The 21,223-nt window shown below is 38.1% G+C and overlaps 1 protein-coding gene across 1 annotated transcript in view; it reads right to left on the reverse strand.

Moving 5' to 3' along the window:
* The window catches only part of NCKAP5 (NCK associated protein 5), a 325,062-nt gene that overhangs the window by 51,144 nt on the left and 252,695 nt on the right, over positions 1–21,223 (reverse strand). The window contains exons 7-11 of the mRNA XM_032694024.1: positions 13,847–13,951; positions 10,191–10,382; positions 5,843–9,687; positions 4,968–5,145; positions 613–691 (exon numbers count right to left, since the gene is read on the reverse strand). Of these exons, the coding sequence (XP_032549915.1) occupies positions 613–691; positions 4,968–5,145; positions 5,843–9,687; positions 10,191–10,382; positions 13,847–13,951 (4,399 nt within the window). The remainder of the gene's footprint in view (positions 1–612; positions 692–4,967; positions 5,146–5,842; positions 9,688–10,190; positions 10,383–13,846; positions 13,952–21,223) is intronic.

Below are 21,223 nucleotides of genomic sequence, written 5' to 3' on the forward strand. Positions count from 1 at the left end.
CAAAAACCTCAAACAAACTTGTTTTGTCCTCCATTGCCCATTAGATATTTTTACATGTCCTGAGATTAAAAATTAGCACATGCCAATCACAAAGCAGGGTGGATGGTGCCACCCTTCTGAAAAGTTTAGAGAAAAGGCAACCTTATTTTCAGTAACACCTTTAAGTCCTTCTGAACAGACACCTGTTTGCTACTCCTTCAGATCAGTTTATCACAGTGATTACTCTGCTATTCAGAATTTTAATCGGATTTTTACTAATTCAGGGCCAGATGACAGACTTATAGTATATCAGTATTACTCCCACTGAAAGTATCATGCCAACCCTCTAATTAAGCCACTATGTGTCACCCACTAGTTTTAGAGGCTGAAATGATCTTTCATAACCAGACTCCAAGGCCCTTCTGGCAAGCATTCAAGCATTGCATCGATCCACAATGGCAATGGTACGTACTCATCTGTTACATAGTTGGTGAAATATGGCTATCCAGTAACAGAGCTAAATGAAGGCTAAAGCTGACATTAGTGGGCAAACAAATAAAGTAATGAGAATTAAACATGCCTTTTTCCAAGAACTGACAGCAATAAAATCCAGTGTAAAATATAATTTTGTACCTATCACATGACTCTGACATGTAGTCCTTGTCATGGTGTCCTCCTCTTCTTCTTGCAGGTTTTCTGTGACTACTTTAGCCTGTACATAGTGCAACAACAAAAGTGAAGAACATCTGTGACTCTGTTTATGTTGCTTCACAATAACTACAGAATATTTTTCAGAAATAAACCAAAGTTACAGGGCAGCTATGAGTGGAAGTATATAAACTGTCTCATTCTATGAGTGATATCTGAGGATAGCAACTTTAATTTCATTCGAAGTCACAATATGCAGCCATCAAAAACACCCTTGCAAAATGCAATTCTTCAAAAGAAAAGGTCTTTTTCTACATAAAACAAATAAACAAACAAACAAAAACCAACAAAAAAACCCCACCAAAAAACCTCAGTTCTTCTGACCTTTTGCTTCTCTCTGGAAATGACATGTTTCAGATGTTAAAAAAAAAGTGAACTTGTTATGTGGTATGGTATCTCTTTAGTTTGCAAACACTGAACTTCAGCATTTTTATTTCCACCTCTGTTTAAAAGCATTTATTAGCTAAACAGAGAGGAAAACTTCATTTAAGAATGCAGTGCACTCTAAGAGCCTGTATATAATATTTAAGTTTGTGCTATTCAAACCCCCTAGGTATTCTAGTTTTTCAGATGAAGATGTATTTTTGTTCTGTTCTTCTGCACTCTTATTTCCCAAGTGTACAGATAATCTGAGTGCCTCCCTAGCATATAGTGAAATCCCCCTCCATTACATGCCATCAGAGGCCATAATTCAGATCCAGAGACATATTTTTCTGCCATGCTACATAAATCAAACAGGAACAGAGATACTTTCAGGGTGATGAGAAGGGGAAAACCAGCACTATGGAAAACAATAACTTTCAATATCTCAGAGATCTTAAATTATTTGCTAATCACTCTCTGCTGTTTTAAGCTACTTACAGCACATTCACAATAACATTAAATATGTTCTGTAATCTAAACCAGTAGAATTTATCATAATTTGCATGACATATCACAGCATATATTCTGCTTGTCTGGCTTACACAAGTAGCCCTATTGACCTCCTGTGACCAGCCTAAGGAAGACATGAAAGACTTGCTCTCTAGATTTATAAAAGTGCATTTACAATATTTTAATCCTACAGATTTGATTACATCTTTTTTTGTCTTCTGAAATGATGCTCTTCAGGCTATGGAAAATGAGGAGGCAAGTGATCATTTGGCATCAAATTTCGGGTAGAGCAGTTTCTCACATTTGCAGACTGTGCTTGGCTGCTGCTGTGACATTTCACAATATTGCGATAGATCTCTGGGTACTCCCCAAACACACAGACTGCAGACTCAGAGTGCTACACAAAACTCCTGGTGTCTTGATTTTGGTGCCATGCTTCCACCTCACAAAGCAAAGCCCATGGCTTTTCTAAATTACAGAGGGCTGTAATAAAATCACAAAAATGAAATGAAGCAGCACAGCACAAAAATGATTGTTTCTCACCTAAAGCTCCAGCCAAGGACATGAAAAAGTACTGGAGAATGTGGAATATCCTTGTTGTAGGCTAAAGTATTATGTATTTCTGTTGGCTGGCCTTTAGAGTAAAGTGCTTTTTTGATGAACGCTAACGGGAAGTGTATCCCTCTGAAGGTGAATGCACAAGGCCACCACTGGTGGAACATTGCTTTTTCCATAAATTCAGTGGCAGTCCAGCAATAACATTCTTTGCATGAACAGAAATCAGAGGTAATTGGTGCATATGTTATGGCATAATAGTGCCTCAAGTCTTTACCTGGCACATCATAAGAAAAGTGATTTAATCATCAAAAATTAAATAGGTTTTAAAGGAAAAACTTGCTAGAAAAATTAATGTTAAAAATGTTCTGGCCAGGATTTAAAGCAGTATATATCTGAGATGCAATTTTGAAATACAGCACCTTCCACACTGAACTGTACGACTGAATGCACTTTGCATTGTTCAAAAAAATAAAAGAAATCTTCCTAGTTTAGGGCTTTTCAAAAGATTTATGCTTTTTTCTCCAAAATCATTAATTTTGTCTTTTTATGAGCAAAAAAATGCACAACAGGCCATTCTACTGCATGCAACTGTTTTCAGTCACAGCTATCTATCTCCCAGTCCTTTGCAATCTGCTTCAAAGTGAGCAGACACCAAAGAATAACTGGAAATGATAGTAATAAGATGCATGGACTTTGAATTTAAAGACTTTCCACCGTTTTTCTTTTAGAAGTTTGGAGGACAAGATGAAATATCACATATTGAGGAATCTTAAGGTATATCTCTTTCATAAGTTAACATTAGTAACTGTAAGCACATTTTAAATCTCACTATTCTAGATGTCCCCAGTCTTTTGGCACTAGATATTTCTTTCAGGAGTGAAGTGCCACAATAAACACAATATGAAACTCAAAAAAATGAAGCATATAATGTAAATTAATCTACAAAAACATATAAAAATACTTTGTTTCCCAGCTAACAAAAGAGTGTATGGTATAGCAGAGGTAATGCCTTTTCCCTATGACTAATATGTCCTTAAAAACTAAATAGTATAATTAGCATGTCTCTATTGTTTGTGTACAGTAAGGACAAGCTTTGTAGTTCCCTCATAAAATGAAGTGTGTTTCTTGAAGATATACTTAAAAGACTATTACTGAAGAAGCTAAAAAGACTTCACAAAGTGACAGACAAAAAGCACAGCAAATTATTGCAGCATTAGAAAATAATAAGTTAGAAAGAAATTGTAGAAGCAATGTGTAGAGGTTTTTGTACTTCTGTACAGTGAAGATATACCCTAAGCTGTCAGGACCATATTAAATGGGGCATAGTTAAACTGAGTGGCTCTGATAAGGGGCTGTGCTTTGCTATCAAAGTTCTAGATCAGTTGGATTGAATTTCCTGCATATTGCACATTTCCAGACTTTCATTCTCTCTCTTTCCCTTCAGTGACACTACAAGGACAGCCTTAGATATGCTTATAATTTGTGGTTTTATAATGCAGGAGGCATCTACATTTTCAAAGAAGAGATGTTACGACAGGAGTCAGGAGGAAAGTTTTCAAACACATTCATTTTGCATATGTTCCCTGTAAGTTTTAAAAAATGACCTTGCAGATGTTCTTAGGAAAGACATCTGTATTAAAGTAAAAAACCCCACATTTGCCTGAATTTGAAACCCCATACGGGATGCATCCTAAACATCAGTACTAAGCTAAGAGTTTCTCCAGTTCCCATTATGAAGCTTTTTGCAATGTTTTTGCAACACATCCAAAAGAATTTGTGTTTCAAATTCTCTCAGAGGAAATAGTTGTATGTGCCACACTTCAATAACTCAGTTCTTTTAGAACAACAAAAGTAATAGTCTCAGCTTCATATTAAGCATTATATTTGGCAAAAGTTTCAAGAATTTTTGTTAAAATTGTGATTATGGTTAATAATTGTCATTATAATATGGTCAAGACAGCTATCAGGAATGAGAAAAGAATGCTATTGAGTTAAAGAATCTCTGTTCTCCTGGTGCCTGGACTTTGAAACATCATGGGAAAGGACCTTGCTAGGCAAGAAATTGCTCATTAAATTCTAAGGTTAATTAATAGAAACTTCACAAGGAAGGGCACGCATCCAGCCTGACTTCAACTTACAGTCCTAGACTCTCTGTGAACACTTCCCAGTGCAGTAAAGCTAGTCACACAACCTTTCAAGAACCAGAATCTAGCAGCTAACAGAAAATAAAATGATTTTTCTTCTAAATTACAACATTCCTACTCTCTGGGTAAATTAAATTATCAGGTACAGTTAGTACCTTATTGAAGTATAAGACTAACTACAGGGCATCAACAGGGAGATTTTTAATGGCACAAAGAGAGATGCAGGTCAAATGTATGTTTTTACTTTTGAATGCTCCCTCTTAAGTGACAAATATTCCCAAACATGGTCAAATATTTTGCCTTTTCCCCATCAGTAGTGCTCTTCTCAGCCTTAATGACTTCTATAATGTTCAGAGGAATGCTTAACACTGGCATGCAATTTTCAGGGAAAGGGGAAAAAACTAAAAAAAAAGAGAATGGTCCTATTACTTCATTCTACTACAGTATGATTATAACATCGTTGTTCATATATCTCCACTGGAATTGAATTGCCAGCAGAAGCAATAGGATCTTCATGACTAGCTGTATAATATGGCCTATAGTCAAGCTGCCAACTTTTGTATTAATTCACAATTCTCTAGCTACACAAAATCTTTCTATCTTATATATAAACAGTTGTTATCCTGTTTGCCTGTACTGGCAATAGGAAACACATCCAAAAGTCAAAAAGAAGGTAATAATGTTTTCATGTACTAAAGCACTTACCAGGGTCTGATTCTGCATTTCCATATCAGCTTTTGTGTTGCTGTTTTTCTTGTGGTTTCCTTGAGAGCTGATAGAGTTGCCACGAAGAGAGGAGCCCTGGGAGCTGCCCTTCGACACACTCCTGTAGGAAACATTATTTGATCCACTTTCTGTCTGCTGAGCTGCTTTCTTATCAACTCTGCAGGTAGAGAGTGATTCCTCTGATAAATTACATTGCCCTTCTTCAATCACTCTACTTTCCCATCCCTTTAATGTTTAAAGTAACCCCTCTGTATCTTTCTGTCTCTAGACCTTTGAGTGATAAATGTTTCTAACCAGCCTTGATCAAACCTGTCACTTGCAATTTCAGGTAGTATATCAATTTAGCCTTTCACATATAATGATTTATATTATATTTGAGACTGCTGTGGGGCAAATGTGAAAACGCAGTATAACTATTGCTAAGTTCTTCTGTGACCAAAGGTTGTGGTAGCTAGAAATGTAATTAATTCTGACTAGTTACCAAATATGTGCTTGCTGTTTACAATACAGGAAGCCAGAATATATTAAAACATGTACCTTATTATCCACTATCATTACATACCATCTACCTAGATCCTTGACTTCTGGAATCATTTGAATTTTTATCAACTTGGATGTAACTCACCATTCTTTAATTTCAAAGACCAGTGGTTTGGTTAACAAGTAACATGAACAAAATTATCACCTCATTATTAATGCTTTTTTTCCTGTAGAGATTAAAGTCCCAATTGTGTACCTACTGATTGCTACTGTGCATTCTTACTATAAAAGGAACATACATTGAACTTAGCATCTGGGCATCTGTAAAGCTGTAAGTACATCAATACATATCAATTTGTGTTCCAGAGTTTTACCTGTTTAAAAGCTCTTTCACAAAACTGTCTTTTGGTGAGTATGTAGCTTCAGTCGAACCTCTGACTTGTTCACAATCAATCTCACCGGTCGAGTCTTGGGAAGGTTTCATAATTTTGCTCTCCATGGCTAAAATGTCACCATTGTCTGTTTTCCTGTTAATTTCATTTTCTATTTCACAGTGTTGTTCAGTTTTCTTTTTTTCTTTTCTTCTCTCTAATTTTGCCTGTTTAATTCCAAACCCTGAAACTTTTGCATCCTTTTTTTCTACCTTAGTTTTAGGAACATCAGTTTTTCTGCTACTCAGTGCTGGGAGCTTACTCTTTCGAAAACCAAACCAACTTGCTATAGAGGGCCCAGTCTTTTGTTTAGTCTCCACAGTGGGAGATTTGGTTTGTCCCTGACCCTTTTGCACATTTTCTTGGATGCACAACATGACTTTCTCCTCTATTGTAGGTTGCAGAGACGGTGAACTCAAAACATCATTAACCTTCTCAGAGGCTTCTGCTAATTTTAAAGACATTTGCTGCCTTTGTGATTTTGTTGCTTCCAGTTTATGAGGATACTTTATTCCATCGAAGCTTTGAAAGGACAAAATTTGTTTAGAAGATACAGTAGCTGATGCTTCTAACTCCAATTCTGCTGACAGAACACTTTTTTTACTTAGAGCTTCGTGTTTAAAACTTTCAGTGCTCCTCTCGCTCTGCATAGATCGGCTGCGTGCATCTTTCTGAGAAAATGGTTTGTTTCCATCACATTTTGAAGTGCTATGAAACAAGTCTACTTTTGGAGATGATTTGAAGGGCAGTTTGCTCGGGCTTCCATGCTGGCTATTGCAACTACTCATATTTCCCAGAGAACCTTGTCTAGGATAAGAATTTTCTGTGGGTTTAGTAGTATATAAAAGAGTCTCTGGTGTCACTGCTGGCCCAGGAATAGCCTTGATTTGAAGTCCTTCCGTGGCTGAGTTCTGCCTGGTTAGAGAATTTCCTCTGTCAGAAGTGTTTGTAATAATTTGAGTCCGCACTTTTCCGAGACCTTCTGTCAGAGGGGCAGACGGCTTCTCCCCTGTTTGAATGCTAAAACTCTGACTACGAGCTTTTGCTCCATTCATGCCCAGAGCTGGCTTCAAGTGCGACTTGTTGCTAGAAGAAACAGATCTCTTAACTAATCTGTTTTCTAATCCATCTACTCTGTCTACCACCAAGCTGCAGTTTTCATGTGAATGAGGTGATGCTGTATCCATGCTAAGTCCCACAGTAAAATTATTTTTTACTTCATTATCAGACTTAGAGTCTTTTAATTCAGCATATGCTGCACCTCTGGTGGTTGCACATACAGATTCACTTTGCTTGTACTTACTTGAACTCACATTACTTTTGGAAGCTGCATTTATGCTGTCTTTTTCCTGCTTCCCTGGTACAGTAGAGCTCTTGCGGAGAAGCTGGGGAGATTTGACAAATAATTTCAGTCCTACAGGAAGACGGGTTTTCATTCCTTTCTCGTTAGAGTTTTGAGTAGTGTGTGCAGGATCACTGGCACGAAACAGTGTTGGCGGGGATTTGTTTACCTGAGATAGTAAAGGCTCACTTGTGCTGGCTGTATGACCTTGAGGAGTTGTGGGGAGAATGTTTGGCATCTTTTGTTGCTGATCCACCCCACTGTCAGTGGAAGTACTTTTTTTCCTGGAATATGTGTCTTGTGAAGAAGTTGTTTCCAGTGACGGACAACCTAGAGAAAAGGACCTAGCTGTTTGAAAATCTGTGCTGGAATAGTCACGATTCCTGTGGAGACCCAGCTGATTAGGGTTTTTTAGGCAGACTTGCTTTGTGGAAACTTTGGAAAGTCCTTTGCATGCACTATGGGATTGCTGAGATGTGCATTTCTTTTGCATAATTCCTTCTGCATTTTCTTGAAGGTAAGCTAATTCAATTTTGGCCCCAGAAGATACATTTTTTGCTTTCATTTCATAACTAGATTGATTGTGAAAGCCAGAGTTCATAGTTCCTTTTAATGGTGATGATTTCAGTATATTTTTTGTTGTTTCAGTGGGACCAGCTTCTCCTAATTTAACTGCTGTGGGTGGAGAATGAGCATAATTAGGTCGAATCAACAGGGATGTTGACCTGCCTGGAGGAAGGGGTGGGGATGGAGATCGGGCTTCTACAGTTGCTAAATCACAATGAAAGTCTCTGGTTGGAGGTTCTCCATAGTTACTTGGCTCTATAAGGTGCTGAGGCAACAGTGGTGATGCTGGACTCTGACTCTTTGGATACTTAGACCCGTCAACTCTGCCTGGACATTTCAAGTCAGGTAGGGGGTGGGCAGGGGGCTTTGGAACCTGAAAGTCAACTTTTGAGTCAAAATGACGAGGTGGACTTTGCGCCTTTTTGAATCTTGAAAGCTTTACAGGTGGCAGAGCAGGTGATTTTTCAAGGGCTGTGGAGCCCACTGATAGGGCTACAGGTGTCTCCCCACTCTCAGAGATCACAGTTTTCTGTGGAGAAAATTTACCTCTGCTGGGTATTTTAGTTACATTTGGCTTTTGACTGATTCCTGCATGCACAGTGGAACTTGAATTGGCCTTGTATGACGCATCATACACTGGCTTCACTAGTTTTTGTCGTGAAGTATTTTGCAGTGTCACTCTTCCACAGCATGAAGATTCACTGCAGGTCACGGAGACAACTGTATTTTTATTCCCTGTATTATCTTCAAGATTATTTTTCTCATTTTCTTCTTCTGGTCTTTCTAAAGCAGTGTAGTTTCTAGCATTGGTTCCTGTCTGCAAATCAGTTATTCCCTGAGGTGTAAGTTCAGTGTATTCTGCACTGGACATAGTTTGTGGCTGGTTGATTGAAATCTCATTTCTTGTTACAGTGACAACTCCAGTTTGATGTGAGCTGAATTCAATAGGCTCACCATCCTCAGCATCAAATATTACCGTAATGCACTCTTCAGAGGAGGTCTTTTTTATAACCTGTTGTTGTTTAATGAAATTACATGTCTTCGGCCTAATGTCTGAGTGAACAGGTATCTGGTTTTCCTCTTTGTCAGTAGATACAAACTGAGAATTCTCCGTGACCTTGAGCACGTCAGAGGCCTTTGTGTACTTCTCAGTAAAGGGAGTTGCTAATAAATCTGATGGACTTTTCTCATCACTGCTTTCTATATGCAGTTCATCCAAGACTTCATTGTCATCAGTATCTGAAAGCTGAAAATTAAGGTCTTTCCAGCCTATATTAGCATGGCTTTGATTTAACTGTAACTCAGGCAGCTTTGTTCTGGTGCATGATTTTACTTCTCCCTGAAATCCACTGACAAAACTAGTCAATTTTTCAGGTCTTTCCTTTGAATTAAAATATGAATTTCTTTCTGGAAAATGTTTCCTATTAGGATCCCAGTCAAAGCGACTGTCAGAAATGCTATGAGTTAATTTGTTACAATAGGTCCTGCAGTCTTTGCTTGGTAATTCCTGCAGCAACAGTACGGAGGAAGAGTCATCATCTGCATCATCATGCGAATCTGAATCATAAGAGAAAGTTTTGTTATGTTCAATGCAAATACTTTCCATTTCCATTGGCTTACAATGAGTCTGTTCATTATGGCCACCACATTTAACTCCAGGGGAATATATTCCTTCATTAGAGTTCATGCAATCTTTGTAACCCCATTTTGATATTACTGACGGTGATTCAAGTAATATTTTTTGCTTCTGTAATTTCTTCAGCCCTTCTAAGATGTGGTTTTCCTTGACACGAGTTGGAGGTAGATCATCGGCAGGACTTGAGAGATTGCTTGGGAGCGAGGAACCGATGCTTATTCTTTTATCCCATCTCACGGATGACTGTTGAAACAAAATAAAGCTCACACATTACTCACAAGTGCTGTCAATAAAAGCGTTACCATATTGGTAAAGAGATATAGGAGTTGCATAAGGACATTACATTTCATTCGTTGCTATTAAGAGCAAAGTTCTTTTTTAATAAAGGATTTCATAGGGGTGTGAAGGCTGCAGTGCATTTAAAACCTGTAGAAAGAACAATATGAATGGAAGGATTAAGATAAAGAAGAAGAGCAATTTGGACTATGAAAGACACAATAAATTTCAGAATTAATGAGGAGACTAAGCAAACTGGAGTGACAAAGGAATTGCTAAAAAAATTAAGTGGGGGGGAGTGACAGGGAAGGAGATATTGCAGTGAGAGCTCTTACTGAGTTTAGCAGCAACTGTTTTCAATATAAAAGAGAGAAGAAAGTGAAAAAAAATTTCTGAAATAGGCAGCTTTTCCTTTAATCTTGTTTCAGACTAACTTAAGCTAATAAATTAAGAAAATTAATTTGATTTACCCTTCTGCTGCATGTCTTTCCATCATTCCAAGTGTAGGAGGAACCACTGGAATATTCACTGCAAACACTTGAGAGGGACAGTTCACTGCTGCTGCAGCTGCTCCGGGGATACAGGCGACTAGAACCTGTCACATTTAATTGACTCTGGCATTTCAAGACAGGTATACTGGATTTAACATTCTGTTGGCAATCCTAAAATATGAGAAGAAATAGAAACATCTTGTGGGTGAAAAAAGATCGTTTAAATTCCCCTTGATTAAGAATGGCAAAGAAAAAGCAAGTAAGCCACTGACATCTTCCTCTTACACTGATAGCATCTGGTAAATTTAATACAGAGAACTAAATTAAAAATTGCTAACAATTTCATTTCCTCAATGTTTTCTTTATTCTTGAACTAGTATTCTGCTCTTCTTTTGCTAAAGATTATTCTGTTTGAATTATGCTTCATACATAAGCAGCGTGCTCTGGTAAGATACAGAAAACAAAGTTATAAGAATACAAGTACATCTTGACAACTGCATTATAGCCCCACAATTTAACAGATGAGGCTGTATACCATGGACAAGGTAAATTAATTTAGTATCCTGAGCAGAATTTCCACTGAGAATGGAATCTCTCCATTACATTCTAATTTTGGTTTCCTATCTAGTTCAAAGCTTTGTCTAAGAAACTCTCTGACGTAGGACAATCCATCTTTGTGTCGCTCGCAGACAGCTGAAGCCTCTTGCTTATGCAATTTATTGACACTTTATGGCTGCCTTTAGTACTTGTGTAGTTATCGCCCCTCTCCAAATGCAATTTCAGCTGACTGTGACTAAGTGCCAGCTTTGAGGAAGAGAGTAATGAAGAGTAGATAGCACTTTAGGTAAAATATTAAACCTCTGTAGGAGTATCTGGGATGCCTTTAATTTGTTTTCGAACTAATACTCTTGTGCCTAACAGTGTTTGAGCTTCTTTAATGTTAAGTGCTTGCACTATTCTGTTGTGCTATTCTCCAGTTTCCTTACAGAATCAGACATATTTTTAATTACCAGGAACACCAGACATGACTACATGAAAAAAGGTTGTAGAGAGGTGGGGGTGGGTCTCTTCTCCCAAGTGGCAACTGATAGGACAAGAGGAATTGGCCTCGAGTTGTGCCAGGGGAGGTTTAGATTGGATATTAGGAAAAATTCCTTCACCAAAAGAGTTGTCAAGTGTTGGAGCAGGAAGTGGTTGAGTCACCGTCACTGGAGGGATGTAGAAGATGCGCAGATGTGGCACCTGGGGACGTGGTTTAGTGGTGGACTTGGCAGTGCTGGGTTAATAGTTGGACTCAATGATCCTAAAGGACCTTTCCACCTCGTGGTGGGTTAATGATTGGATTTGATAGTCTTAAGGGTCTTTTTCAACATAAATGATTCTATTATTCTATGACTGTTTCATAAAACTTTCCTTTGGATTTCATTAAGGCAAGCTGAAACAATATTTATTGAAAGCTGAAACAATACTGATTGGGGTTTTTTTATGTAGATATACCTCAAATTAATTTTGCTTAATGAAGAATTTACCTTTACATTCAGGAAGAAACAAGAAATCTGAATTTATTGAACCCATAAAACAATTATTGAAAGTGTGTACACCACAGACATGGTGTACATGCAAATCTCTGGAACAACGCTTGGTTTGTAGGCACTTCTCACACGCTGCCATGTTTTTTTGCCTTCTGCTAATTTCTTCCATTTATTCCCCCATGTCCTCCCATTCATTAATACTAGGGTTGAATCTTTTTTCAGCTGAATGGGAGAGAGCAGAATTTTTACTGCTGAGGAGTTCATCAGTACAGCTGTTCATTGCTCAACTGACATCATAATGTTCTGTTTCTGACAAACCTAACTACAGGGTAAATCATTATTCTTTGTCACAGGCAAAACCTATGAATGGGAAAATCATTTAGAGGCAGCAAGAGTACATTTCACCTCTGGGAGTTATTGGTACATGTTCTCCTAGGAAGTCAAATGGATGCAGGAGGAATAGCCTTTAAATCCACTGGCTCTGGGAAGAATACATCTTTCAGCATCAGAGGCAGGCTGATGTCTGTTTCTTTGGCTCTGAAGCAGACTTTTTCGCTTTGTTGAGAGAAATTAGTCTTTATTTCTGACATGGTGGTTCCCATGGGAGACCCTCTCTCGTCAGCTTCCTCAGCTGTGACGGCATCATTCCCGGTAAGGGTGACTGTGCAGAGGCCAATGGCAGCATCTGCTTGTTCTGGCTATTTCATTGCATTTCAGCTGTTGCATTGGAAAAACATGTCATGTCAAATTCCTGCCCCTCATACTGGCCTATGTCCGAGCCATCATAGTGTTTAAGGGAAGGATGCCTGTAAATCCTTTCCTTTAAGAGTCTCCTGTAGGTGAAAAGAGCCTAGTGACAAGTACTGCCTTCCTGTCATCTTCAGCTAGTCTGAGCCTCCCCTTCCCCTCACTTTTTTTCCTTTGCACCTAAGAGAGGAGAAAGGCATATGGTCCTACAGTTTCAGCAATGAAAAAAATGGAGATGCCTAAGCAAAAGCAAAAGAACGGTGTATTACTGTAATCATCTTTAATGTTTTAGAGAGGAGAAAATGTGACAAAAACATCATGTCACTCCAGGTTCTGAAGTAGGATATCTACTCAATTTCTAGATTGCATTCAGATCACTCACAAGAGTGGAATTTTCTCCTGCAATTTGCCTCTATTCTCTAAATTATCCAAGAGAGTATTTTGAATAGCATGTTTATGATGCATTAATTAAATACATTTAACTTGCACATGGGTTTATTAACTGACATGGTGAAATTTTAATTTTTTGTAATCATGATTCTTTAGTCATTACCTTTAATGAAATTAGAGTAAAAAGGCCTGAATGTAGTATTATTGCTTAAAAACGTAATTTTCACTAGAAATCACAGAAAATTGAAAGAATCAGACCATTAAAGACACAAAACTCTATATTAGAAAAGCCTAACCTGAAGGCTTAATTAAATGTAATGCAAAGGGTAGTTAGCATTTTTGTGAACCTTTGAAACAATGCCTTTTCATTAAAGTATGTATTACAAAGGAGATTACATTTTTGTTGACACTACTATACTTCAAGATCAAAGGCACAAGCAGGTTCAATGTTCTGTTCTTGTACTCTTTGTTTTCCTCTATGTGACTTTTGTTTTTTAAGCTGCTTTTCTCTTTGACAATGAAACATGAAAGCCACGCTGGCTAACGTTTTGCCAAATAAGCACAAAGCTAACTCTGTCTGAAAGAAAAAATGCAGAGCCCATGAATTTTTAAAAGTTCATACATAATATATCATAAAAGTAGAATGAATAATACGGTGCATGGGCTTTAATAAAAAGCTCCTTGACCATTTCTCAGAGATTCTGAGATGTAATCAATAGCCAAAAAGGTATACTGGGGACATTGCTAAGATTTACGCTTTTTTGCACACAGTGACACTATCTGCTTACTCTATCAACTGAGGACACAATATTGAATTTCAGAGAACAGAAGGAAGTAGAAGTATTGTTATCTGTCTCAACAGGGTTTCAATTCAGAGATCAGCTTTATGGCTCATCCCTGGCATCAGACTTCAGAGGCAAAAAGGAGGTTCCAAATGAGGGGTACAAGGACAACACAAACACTCACGTGAATCTGAGCATCAGCACTTCGAGCTTGCATCAGGCTTCTGTTCCATTCTACTTCTGAAAGCAAATCCCCAGATGAGAGGTCTAAGATGCGTGAATGGAGTTTCTGGGGGGGCAGAAGGGAACGAGCAAAGCATAAGCATTTGTCAAATATGCAGCAGATCAGCATTTTTAAAATTCCAAACTCTGCTGTTCAATTTCAAGGGAAATGAAGACCCCGAGGTAAAAGAGGATTTGTTCCAAGTTGAAACGTTGCTCTTTGTGCTTACTTAGTCCAAGACTTCCTGTCTGGAGAACAGATCATTCTTCATCCAAAACAAACTCTACTTTTTCTTCTAGTCACTGTTTTGCAACTTATCATTACTTCACGCACAACAATGACAAATGAACAAGTCCCACCATTATCCATAGAGTTTGACAGGCTTCAGGAAAAAAGCATAAAAATGAACTACAAAATTAACATTTATAAATCAATCAACATGTTAATGTTGTTTTATTTACGAGCTGTTACACCTTGCTTGAATGATTGCAAAAGTGACCCTATTTTTAACCAGCATTGATCTTCTGAAGGCCTCCTCTGCACACATTTTAACTCAAAGTCATTAATGTCATCTGTTAGGAACAATTAATGTGAATAGAAAATAATTGCATCAGGGAACTAGGGACTCAGAGGATTTTGTGCATTAATATTCACATGCTGTTCAATTATATACACAGTTCTGTTTTCAGTTTTGCTTGGGAGAATGGTTGAGCTTGTGCCTTTCCCTCCATGTTCACCTGTATACGAATTCTAAGGATTTCAGCATGCATTAAGCCTGATTTGTTTTAATTGCAGTTTCAATAAAATCCATGATTGATGTGAATGTCTTGGCCGATGACTTCAAGAGAAGAAATATCTGCAGTCTTGTAAGTCCCTGGGCCAACATACCATGTAACAGGCAGTACGGATCTGACTCACAGCCCATTGAAATCAATGAAAATGGACTAAAAAAAAAATAAATTAAAAAACAAACAAACTTTGGGTCAGGTTCTTCTTGTTTTCCCATTAATTCTCCAGGCTTGCAACCTAAGAGACCACATCTACCCCCTGCTCAGCACCAGGATGCTCAGCTTAGAGGAACAAATGGTGCAGACCCTGCCAGGTGCTTTGCCAGGGGACCCTGTGGAGGATGCAAACCATGCAGATTTGTCAAGGCTGTGTTAGTGTCTCGTCCCCCTGTCCATCCAAAAAGACTGGTCAAAGAGCGAAAAAGAATCTGCAGCCACAAAAGCCTTTACACATGGTGCAGTAGCAGCAATAGCAAGACAGTTCTTTGCAGGGCCCTGAAACATGAGTCATACAGTATCTTACACCCAACCACTCCCCAGCCTGCTCTCTTGGTACTCACTGCAGAAATTAATCTGCCAGAGAACAAAGCAGGCAGCTGTTCCTACCGCCTATATTATCTGCATGCTGTGCTTCAGGGATCTATTCCAGAAAACTTAGCAAGTTTTTTTAAAAACTACTAATTATATATTTGGGAGTCATTTCTCAAGAGTTGCATATTCATCCAGGATTCTTTAGGAGGTATGATCTGTTGCAGAAGGATTTTTGAGAATATTTTCAATGACCAATATTCTGTAAAAGCATATTTGGTCCAATATATTGTTGAATAGATTAAAATGCTACAAGCACTCAGTATCCAAGATAACGTTTCATTATAAATATTAACTACATCCAGGCTATGTGTTTCTTAACATCAGTGATCCTATCTCCTAGTTCTTCAGCATGCACCTTTCAAAGTCTTATTACTAGCAGTACTGTCAGCTGTTTGTTCAAGATTTAAGCTCCAGGTAAAAGCTTCGCAAAGTCACAGTTTTACTGACTTTGTACATTTGTTACTCTTGACAATAATTCCAACTGCATCACTGAACCACCAGAGAATTCCACTGCTTTCAGAACCAAGAGTCACTGTTGCTATGAACAAGTAGTGTATTCGCCCTTTGTAGAGGAATGAGTTACTTTTTCCAGTGAAACCAGTCACCTGAGATATTTTAGTGGAAGTTAGAATAGTCAGATCTGTGCATTAGAGTTGATGACTGGGGACATCTGAGATGGATGTACATTTATAGTTGAACATTTATTTTCCCAGAAAAAAGGTGTCATAGAAATAGTGTTATAGGAGTTTTACTGTTGTAAAACTGTCTTCCTATTTTTCAAGCAAGTTATTTAAATACTTTATTACTTAAAATGGAACATATATGCAGCTCAGCAAGGGAAATGAAATATTCCCTTACAATGTCATCTAATGGAATTTAGTGTGCTGGTGTTACTGTCTGTGTCAGACATCAGAGCAGAGATCAGCCCAGCCGGAGCAGGCAGAAAACAAACAATTTTTGGCAAATGATCAGACATAGCCCAGCAGAGCAGGCTGGAAACAGCTCTGGGTTATGGGGGTCCCTCCCACTGGCTCAGTGACCAGAGGGGCTGGGCTGCACAGGGGTCATACTGTGTTTGAATCATCTTTGCCAGGGTTAAACTCTATGACACTATAAAACTAATAACAAAGGTGAATCAGCAGACAGAAATGATTAACAAAGAAGGAAAGTGTGTTCTCAAGATGTATAATGTGATTTTATTTCTGTATCAAAAAAGATCATCACATTGGGAATACTCCTCCCCACACATATGCAAATAAACTAACAGACACAGCCAGCACAATGACTAGCATGAACAAACAGCATAATAAAGTTTGAGATCATTAATTAACTATAATCACATAGCACTGAGGCAAGGCATCCAATTACAAAAGAAAAGGATAAGAAAATTATTTTTCTTTCCTTTATTTTTCTTTTCTCCATTTTCAAACTCAAAAATGGGAAAAACTAGTATTTGTTAAAAAAACTCATTAATGATCCATTTAAAATCAAGTAACAGATTGCGCATTCTGATTTCTTCTCAGATACACAAAATGTACTGTGTCCTTTACGGTTATTTTCAGATGACAGTCACATAACTAGATCAAGGAGTTACTGCTGCCTTGAAAATGGTACAGTATTAAAATCACTGCTGATGCTATCATGATACAGTGCAACAAAAGGCAGACCAAAGCACAGAATGACTTCCACAGAAAAGATCACACCAGTTTAAATGAATATTTAAATATGAAACCAAGGGGTTACAACTATAAATTCAAGTTATCTGCCCTATTTGTTGTTGCCCCGGGGGAAACTGGGCAATTCTTATAGACCTTGGGGAGTGTCTGGGCCCTTCTGAAAGCAAGAAAGAATCAGGATCATCGGACTGCAGACCAGAAAACCCTTATGGAAGTGAATACAGCACGGACTGGGCCAACTTCCTTGGAAATTACCCTGTGCTGAGTACTGCAAGGGTAGGTGTGGAGTAATAACTTCATAGCATCTTGACTGGACCCACATCTCTCCAGAAAGTGGGTGATGAGAGGCTCAGAGGGTAAGGCAGAACACAGGGGGCCTCTCTGCAGCCGCCTATGACCAGTAGAAGAAAAGCTCCTCCTTCACCTGTGAGACTGATGCAGAAAAGGCCATGCCCTTTGTGGCTCAATGTCAAGATTAACTCCCATAGCCCACGTGGAAAATAAAAACAAAGTAATTGATAATTTAGGTGGAAACCTATTACTTCAAGAGCAATAGGAAATACAATTATCTGGCAGGAGATAACTGATCCATCAAACAGCAGGCCAGTTCCCCCTCCTCCAGCAGCATCCTTATTAAGGCTTTCTAGGAAGATAAAAGAAAGCTACTATCTGCTGGCATGAGGCAATATTACAGAGAGACGCCCCTAACTATTGTGCCTCTTTACACATCTGTGCAGAGTATCCATCAGTTCCCATCTCCCTTCTGAAACGCCTAATGGCTTGCAGCTTTGCCAGAACAGTTTTCAAAGAATTATGCCAAACAGTACACAGCCTCCAATATTGGATGAGTTAATTGCTATTAAATCAATTGGCTTTGGTTTTCTCACATAAGCCAAAGTCCATCATTCACAAGAAAAGAATTCTCTCTAGGTACTACAGAGACATTTTCATCCTGGTGCTCCGTGCCAGAGCAGTAAATGTTTGTTTGGTGTGTTTGGCCCTCTCCAGTCTTTCCTGTTATGCAGGGCATCACAAACCTGAACAGGCACATTCTGGACTGCTCTCCTCTATAGCCTGGTCATTGCAATTGGGCTGGCAGGGACTACTTGTTCTGCAGCCTTCACACCACACACTTTTAATAATTATCTGCACAGAGAATATTCCCCTCAAGTCCACAATCAACAACACCACTGCTGCAAATCTACCTCTGTAGTACTAAATGAGCTAAAAAGCATAATAGAAGTGCAATACAAGAAGAGTACGAGAGGTTCAGGAAAGACAAGAGCTCTTTCTAGCTGACTGTTTTGTTCACAATCATCTGACTTATCTCACTTTCGTGTTCCCTTGTTCATCTTTAACTGCCATATCCATCAGAAGCAGCTATGAACAAACCACATCTAGCATGAACTTTAGTTTCAAAGATCTTACAGAAATAGTAGTCTATACTACATTTCCATTACACATAGATAGCAGACCACAGAAGTAAAAAATATTATTAGGTATGCTATTACATACTATTAGTTTATGTGGAAGTATAATCTTTCATGAAACAAAATCTGAATTTTTGCAGTCCTTAGATAAATTCCAGAGAGGGTGTTCAGCTGGAGATGAGAAAACATCCTTCACTTATTCCATCATAAATTACCCAGATTAGGAAAATGTGCTGTTCAAAATAAAAAGTCTGAATTTCTCATCCACTAAATATTCTGGAACTAAGAAGAAAATTAAGTATAGTTCAGGAAAAAATAATAAACCCTCTGAAAGTAGAAATAGACTTTGCCTTCAGACAAATAAGAGTTTGCAATACATATGCTTTTGACATATGGTAATTCTGCTTTTTAAAGCGAACAGAACTAGTAGTTGTCAAAAAAAGCAGCCAAATATGAAGAAAAAGTGAAAGCTGCAAAAAGATGCTTCCATTTTATTTAATTCTAATAATTGCTAACATAGGAAATGTACTTTCAATTGCATACTGTGCACATTCAGCAATGCCTGATATTTTATTGTATATAATTGATGTCATGAAAATAAGATTATAATAATTTTTTTTCCAGCTATGGAAGTTGTGTATTTAATAGAAAATTCCGAATTATGTCCTACTTTCCTACTATTCATTTAGTATAAACAGAACTTCATGGCCATCACTGTTTTAACTTTGTGTGAATGAAAACCTGGTCTAGTGAATGGTACCCCTGCCTGTGGGAGGGGGGTTGGAACAAGGTGAGCTTTTAGCTCCCTTCCAACCCAAACGAGTCTATGATTCTAAGAAAATTATTCTTTCCATTTTCACAGTTTATAATGGCAACAGCAATTTGAACATTAAGCACTTCCCATTAATTAACCAGCTGGGTTAGGAATTTTTCATCTTTCCAGCTGCTTTCTGCATCCGAAAAAAGGCAGCTTCCCAGTAGAGTTCCTGTGCAGGGTATATGCCATCCCAGATTGCTTTTTATGCCTACATCCTTTAGGGTATTTTAAAGGACATTTAATTGTGAAAATAGAGACACCTTCTTTCCTTCTAAATCTCTGCTAATTTGCTTTGTAATTTATCCTAACATTGCAAAGTTACTTCTGATTCTGACTACTATAAGTATTTCAGACTAATATGAAGCCTAGCATTACTGTGGTTCAGCTGCAGAACACAGTGTGTCTTTAAAGAAGCATTCCTGTCCTTTTTACTGCTTTTCACCAGTTTCAGCACGAAACAAGGTCCCTTAGGCACAACCATGTTTTTGTATTTCTACCCAGAAGTAAACAGTTAATAATGTGGGGGGGTTTTTGGTGCCAGTTTTGGGAATAAAACATGGACATATCTATAAACTACATGGAACATCCAGATAGGCCCATGTCTCTCTATTTTTTTCACAAGCACGTTAAAAAGAAACCAAGGATGGTCTCTTTTAAAGGATGAAGAAATAGGAAAACAGTTGTTATTCCTGGATGAAGGGAATCACAGTAGAGGAAGTTCAATATTTTCAAAGGAAGAAACACCAGAATCAGATACAGACTTTTCTTGCTCTCAGCACTAGGATCATGTCCTGAGTCCATGCTCATGTTCACTGGTAGTAAGATGACAGTTCAACAATCCTTCTGCATTTATACAGCTTATAACATTTGTTACAGGTTTGACTATTTGAGATTATTTTGCAACAAATATTTAGATTCATATTTTCACTTGTACCTATAGCAACAATTACCAACTGATCTGTACCTGTGCATTTCTTTAAGCACCAAAATTTTGCATAAAGCAACCAGGGAAGAGAAAATAGTGAAGTATCAGTGAGGCACAGGAGCAAAGGTTCCCCACAGCTCCCTTCTGACCCTACTGTTTTGCTGCAGGACATTACCTAGAGAAAGTGAATAAAGCTGTGCAACACGGGCAACAGGACTTAGCCACAGGAGACATTTAGGAGAACATGCAATATGAGGTCAGGTTGTCAGGGAACTCCTTTCTCCTACTGCTAGGCTGTGTTTAACCATGTACAGGATTGGGGCTAAAACTGGAGTGAGAAACAAACAGCCTTTGACTGTTTAAAATACTCCTCCCTTATGCTAAGTAATTATATGTTCATTACTTCTTAGACTTCTAAAAGCTATTAATATAGCTCTGCACAGGCAAGAACATATAACTTCTGATTGTAAAGCTAATGCACCACACTGACCTATTTTTTCTATTTCTAGGTTGCTACAGACAACCATTTACACAGACCAAGTTGTTAATGAAGATACTTGATATTTGTCAAAAGTGTATAATGCAACATTATACAGCTCAGGTAAAGCAACTCAGAAGTCTCAAACTCCACTGTATTTAGTACAGGCCTGGATGTTGGCTTTCACATTTATTATTCTGTTTTTTCTTAAGGTCTGTCTTGACAGATTACCTCAGTTTGCTCAGTATGTTGCTGCGAGGGTTCTCAACAGCTTTATTGCAGAGACCATCACTATAGCTGGTTGTATTTGTTTTTGGTGAGAGGAGGGGGGTAATACACAGTAAGTGAACCCCAGGACAACTCTTACAGTGGTATGAGCAAACAGTTGGAGACTTTATTGGTTTTACCTACAGCTGTGTAAAATACAGGAAACAATCACAGACATGCAGTATTGCTCAGTGGTAATAGGAGGAAGAGTTATACATAAACGAATATTAAAGGATTAACCGTAAAATATATTTCAGTAAGATAAATGAGTTCTTACTACCAAAAAAAAAAAAAAAAAAAGAAGGAAGCTTTCAGCTATTCCATAAATTTCAAGTGAAGTGAATGGATTTGAATTGCTTCCATGAA

This window comes from Chiroxiphia lanceolata, chromosome 7 (genome assembly GCF_009829145.1).
Source record: "Chiroxiphia lanceolata isolate bChiLan1 chromosome 7, bChiLan1.pri, whole genome shotgun sequence".
Taxonomy (NCBI): Eukaryota; Metazoa; Chordata; class Aves; order Passeriformes; family Pipridae; genus Chiroxiphia; species Chiroxiphia lanceolata.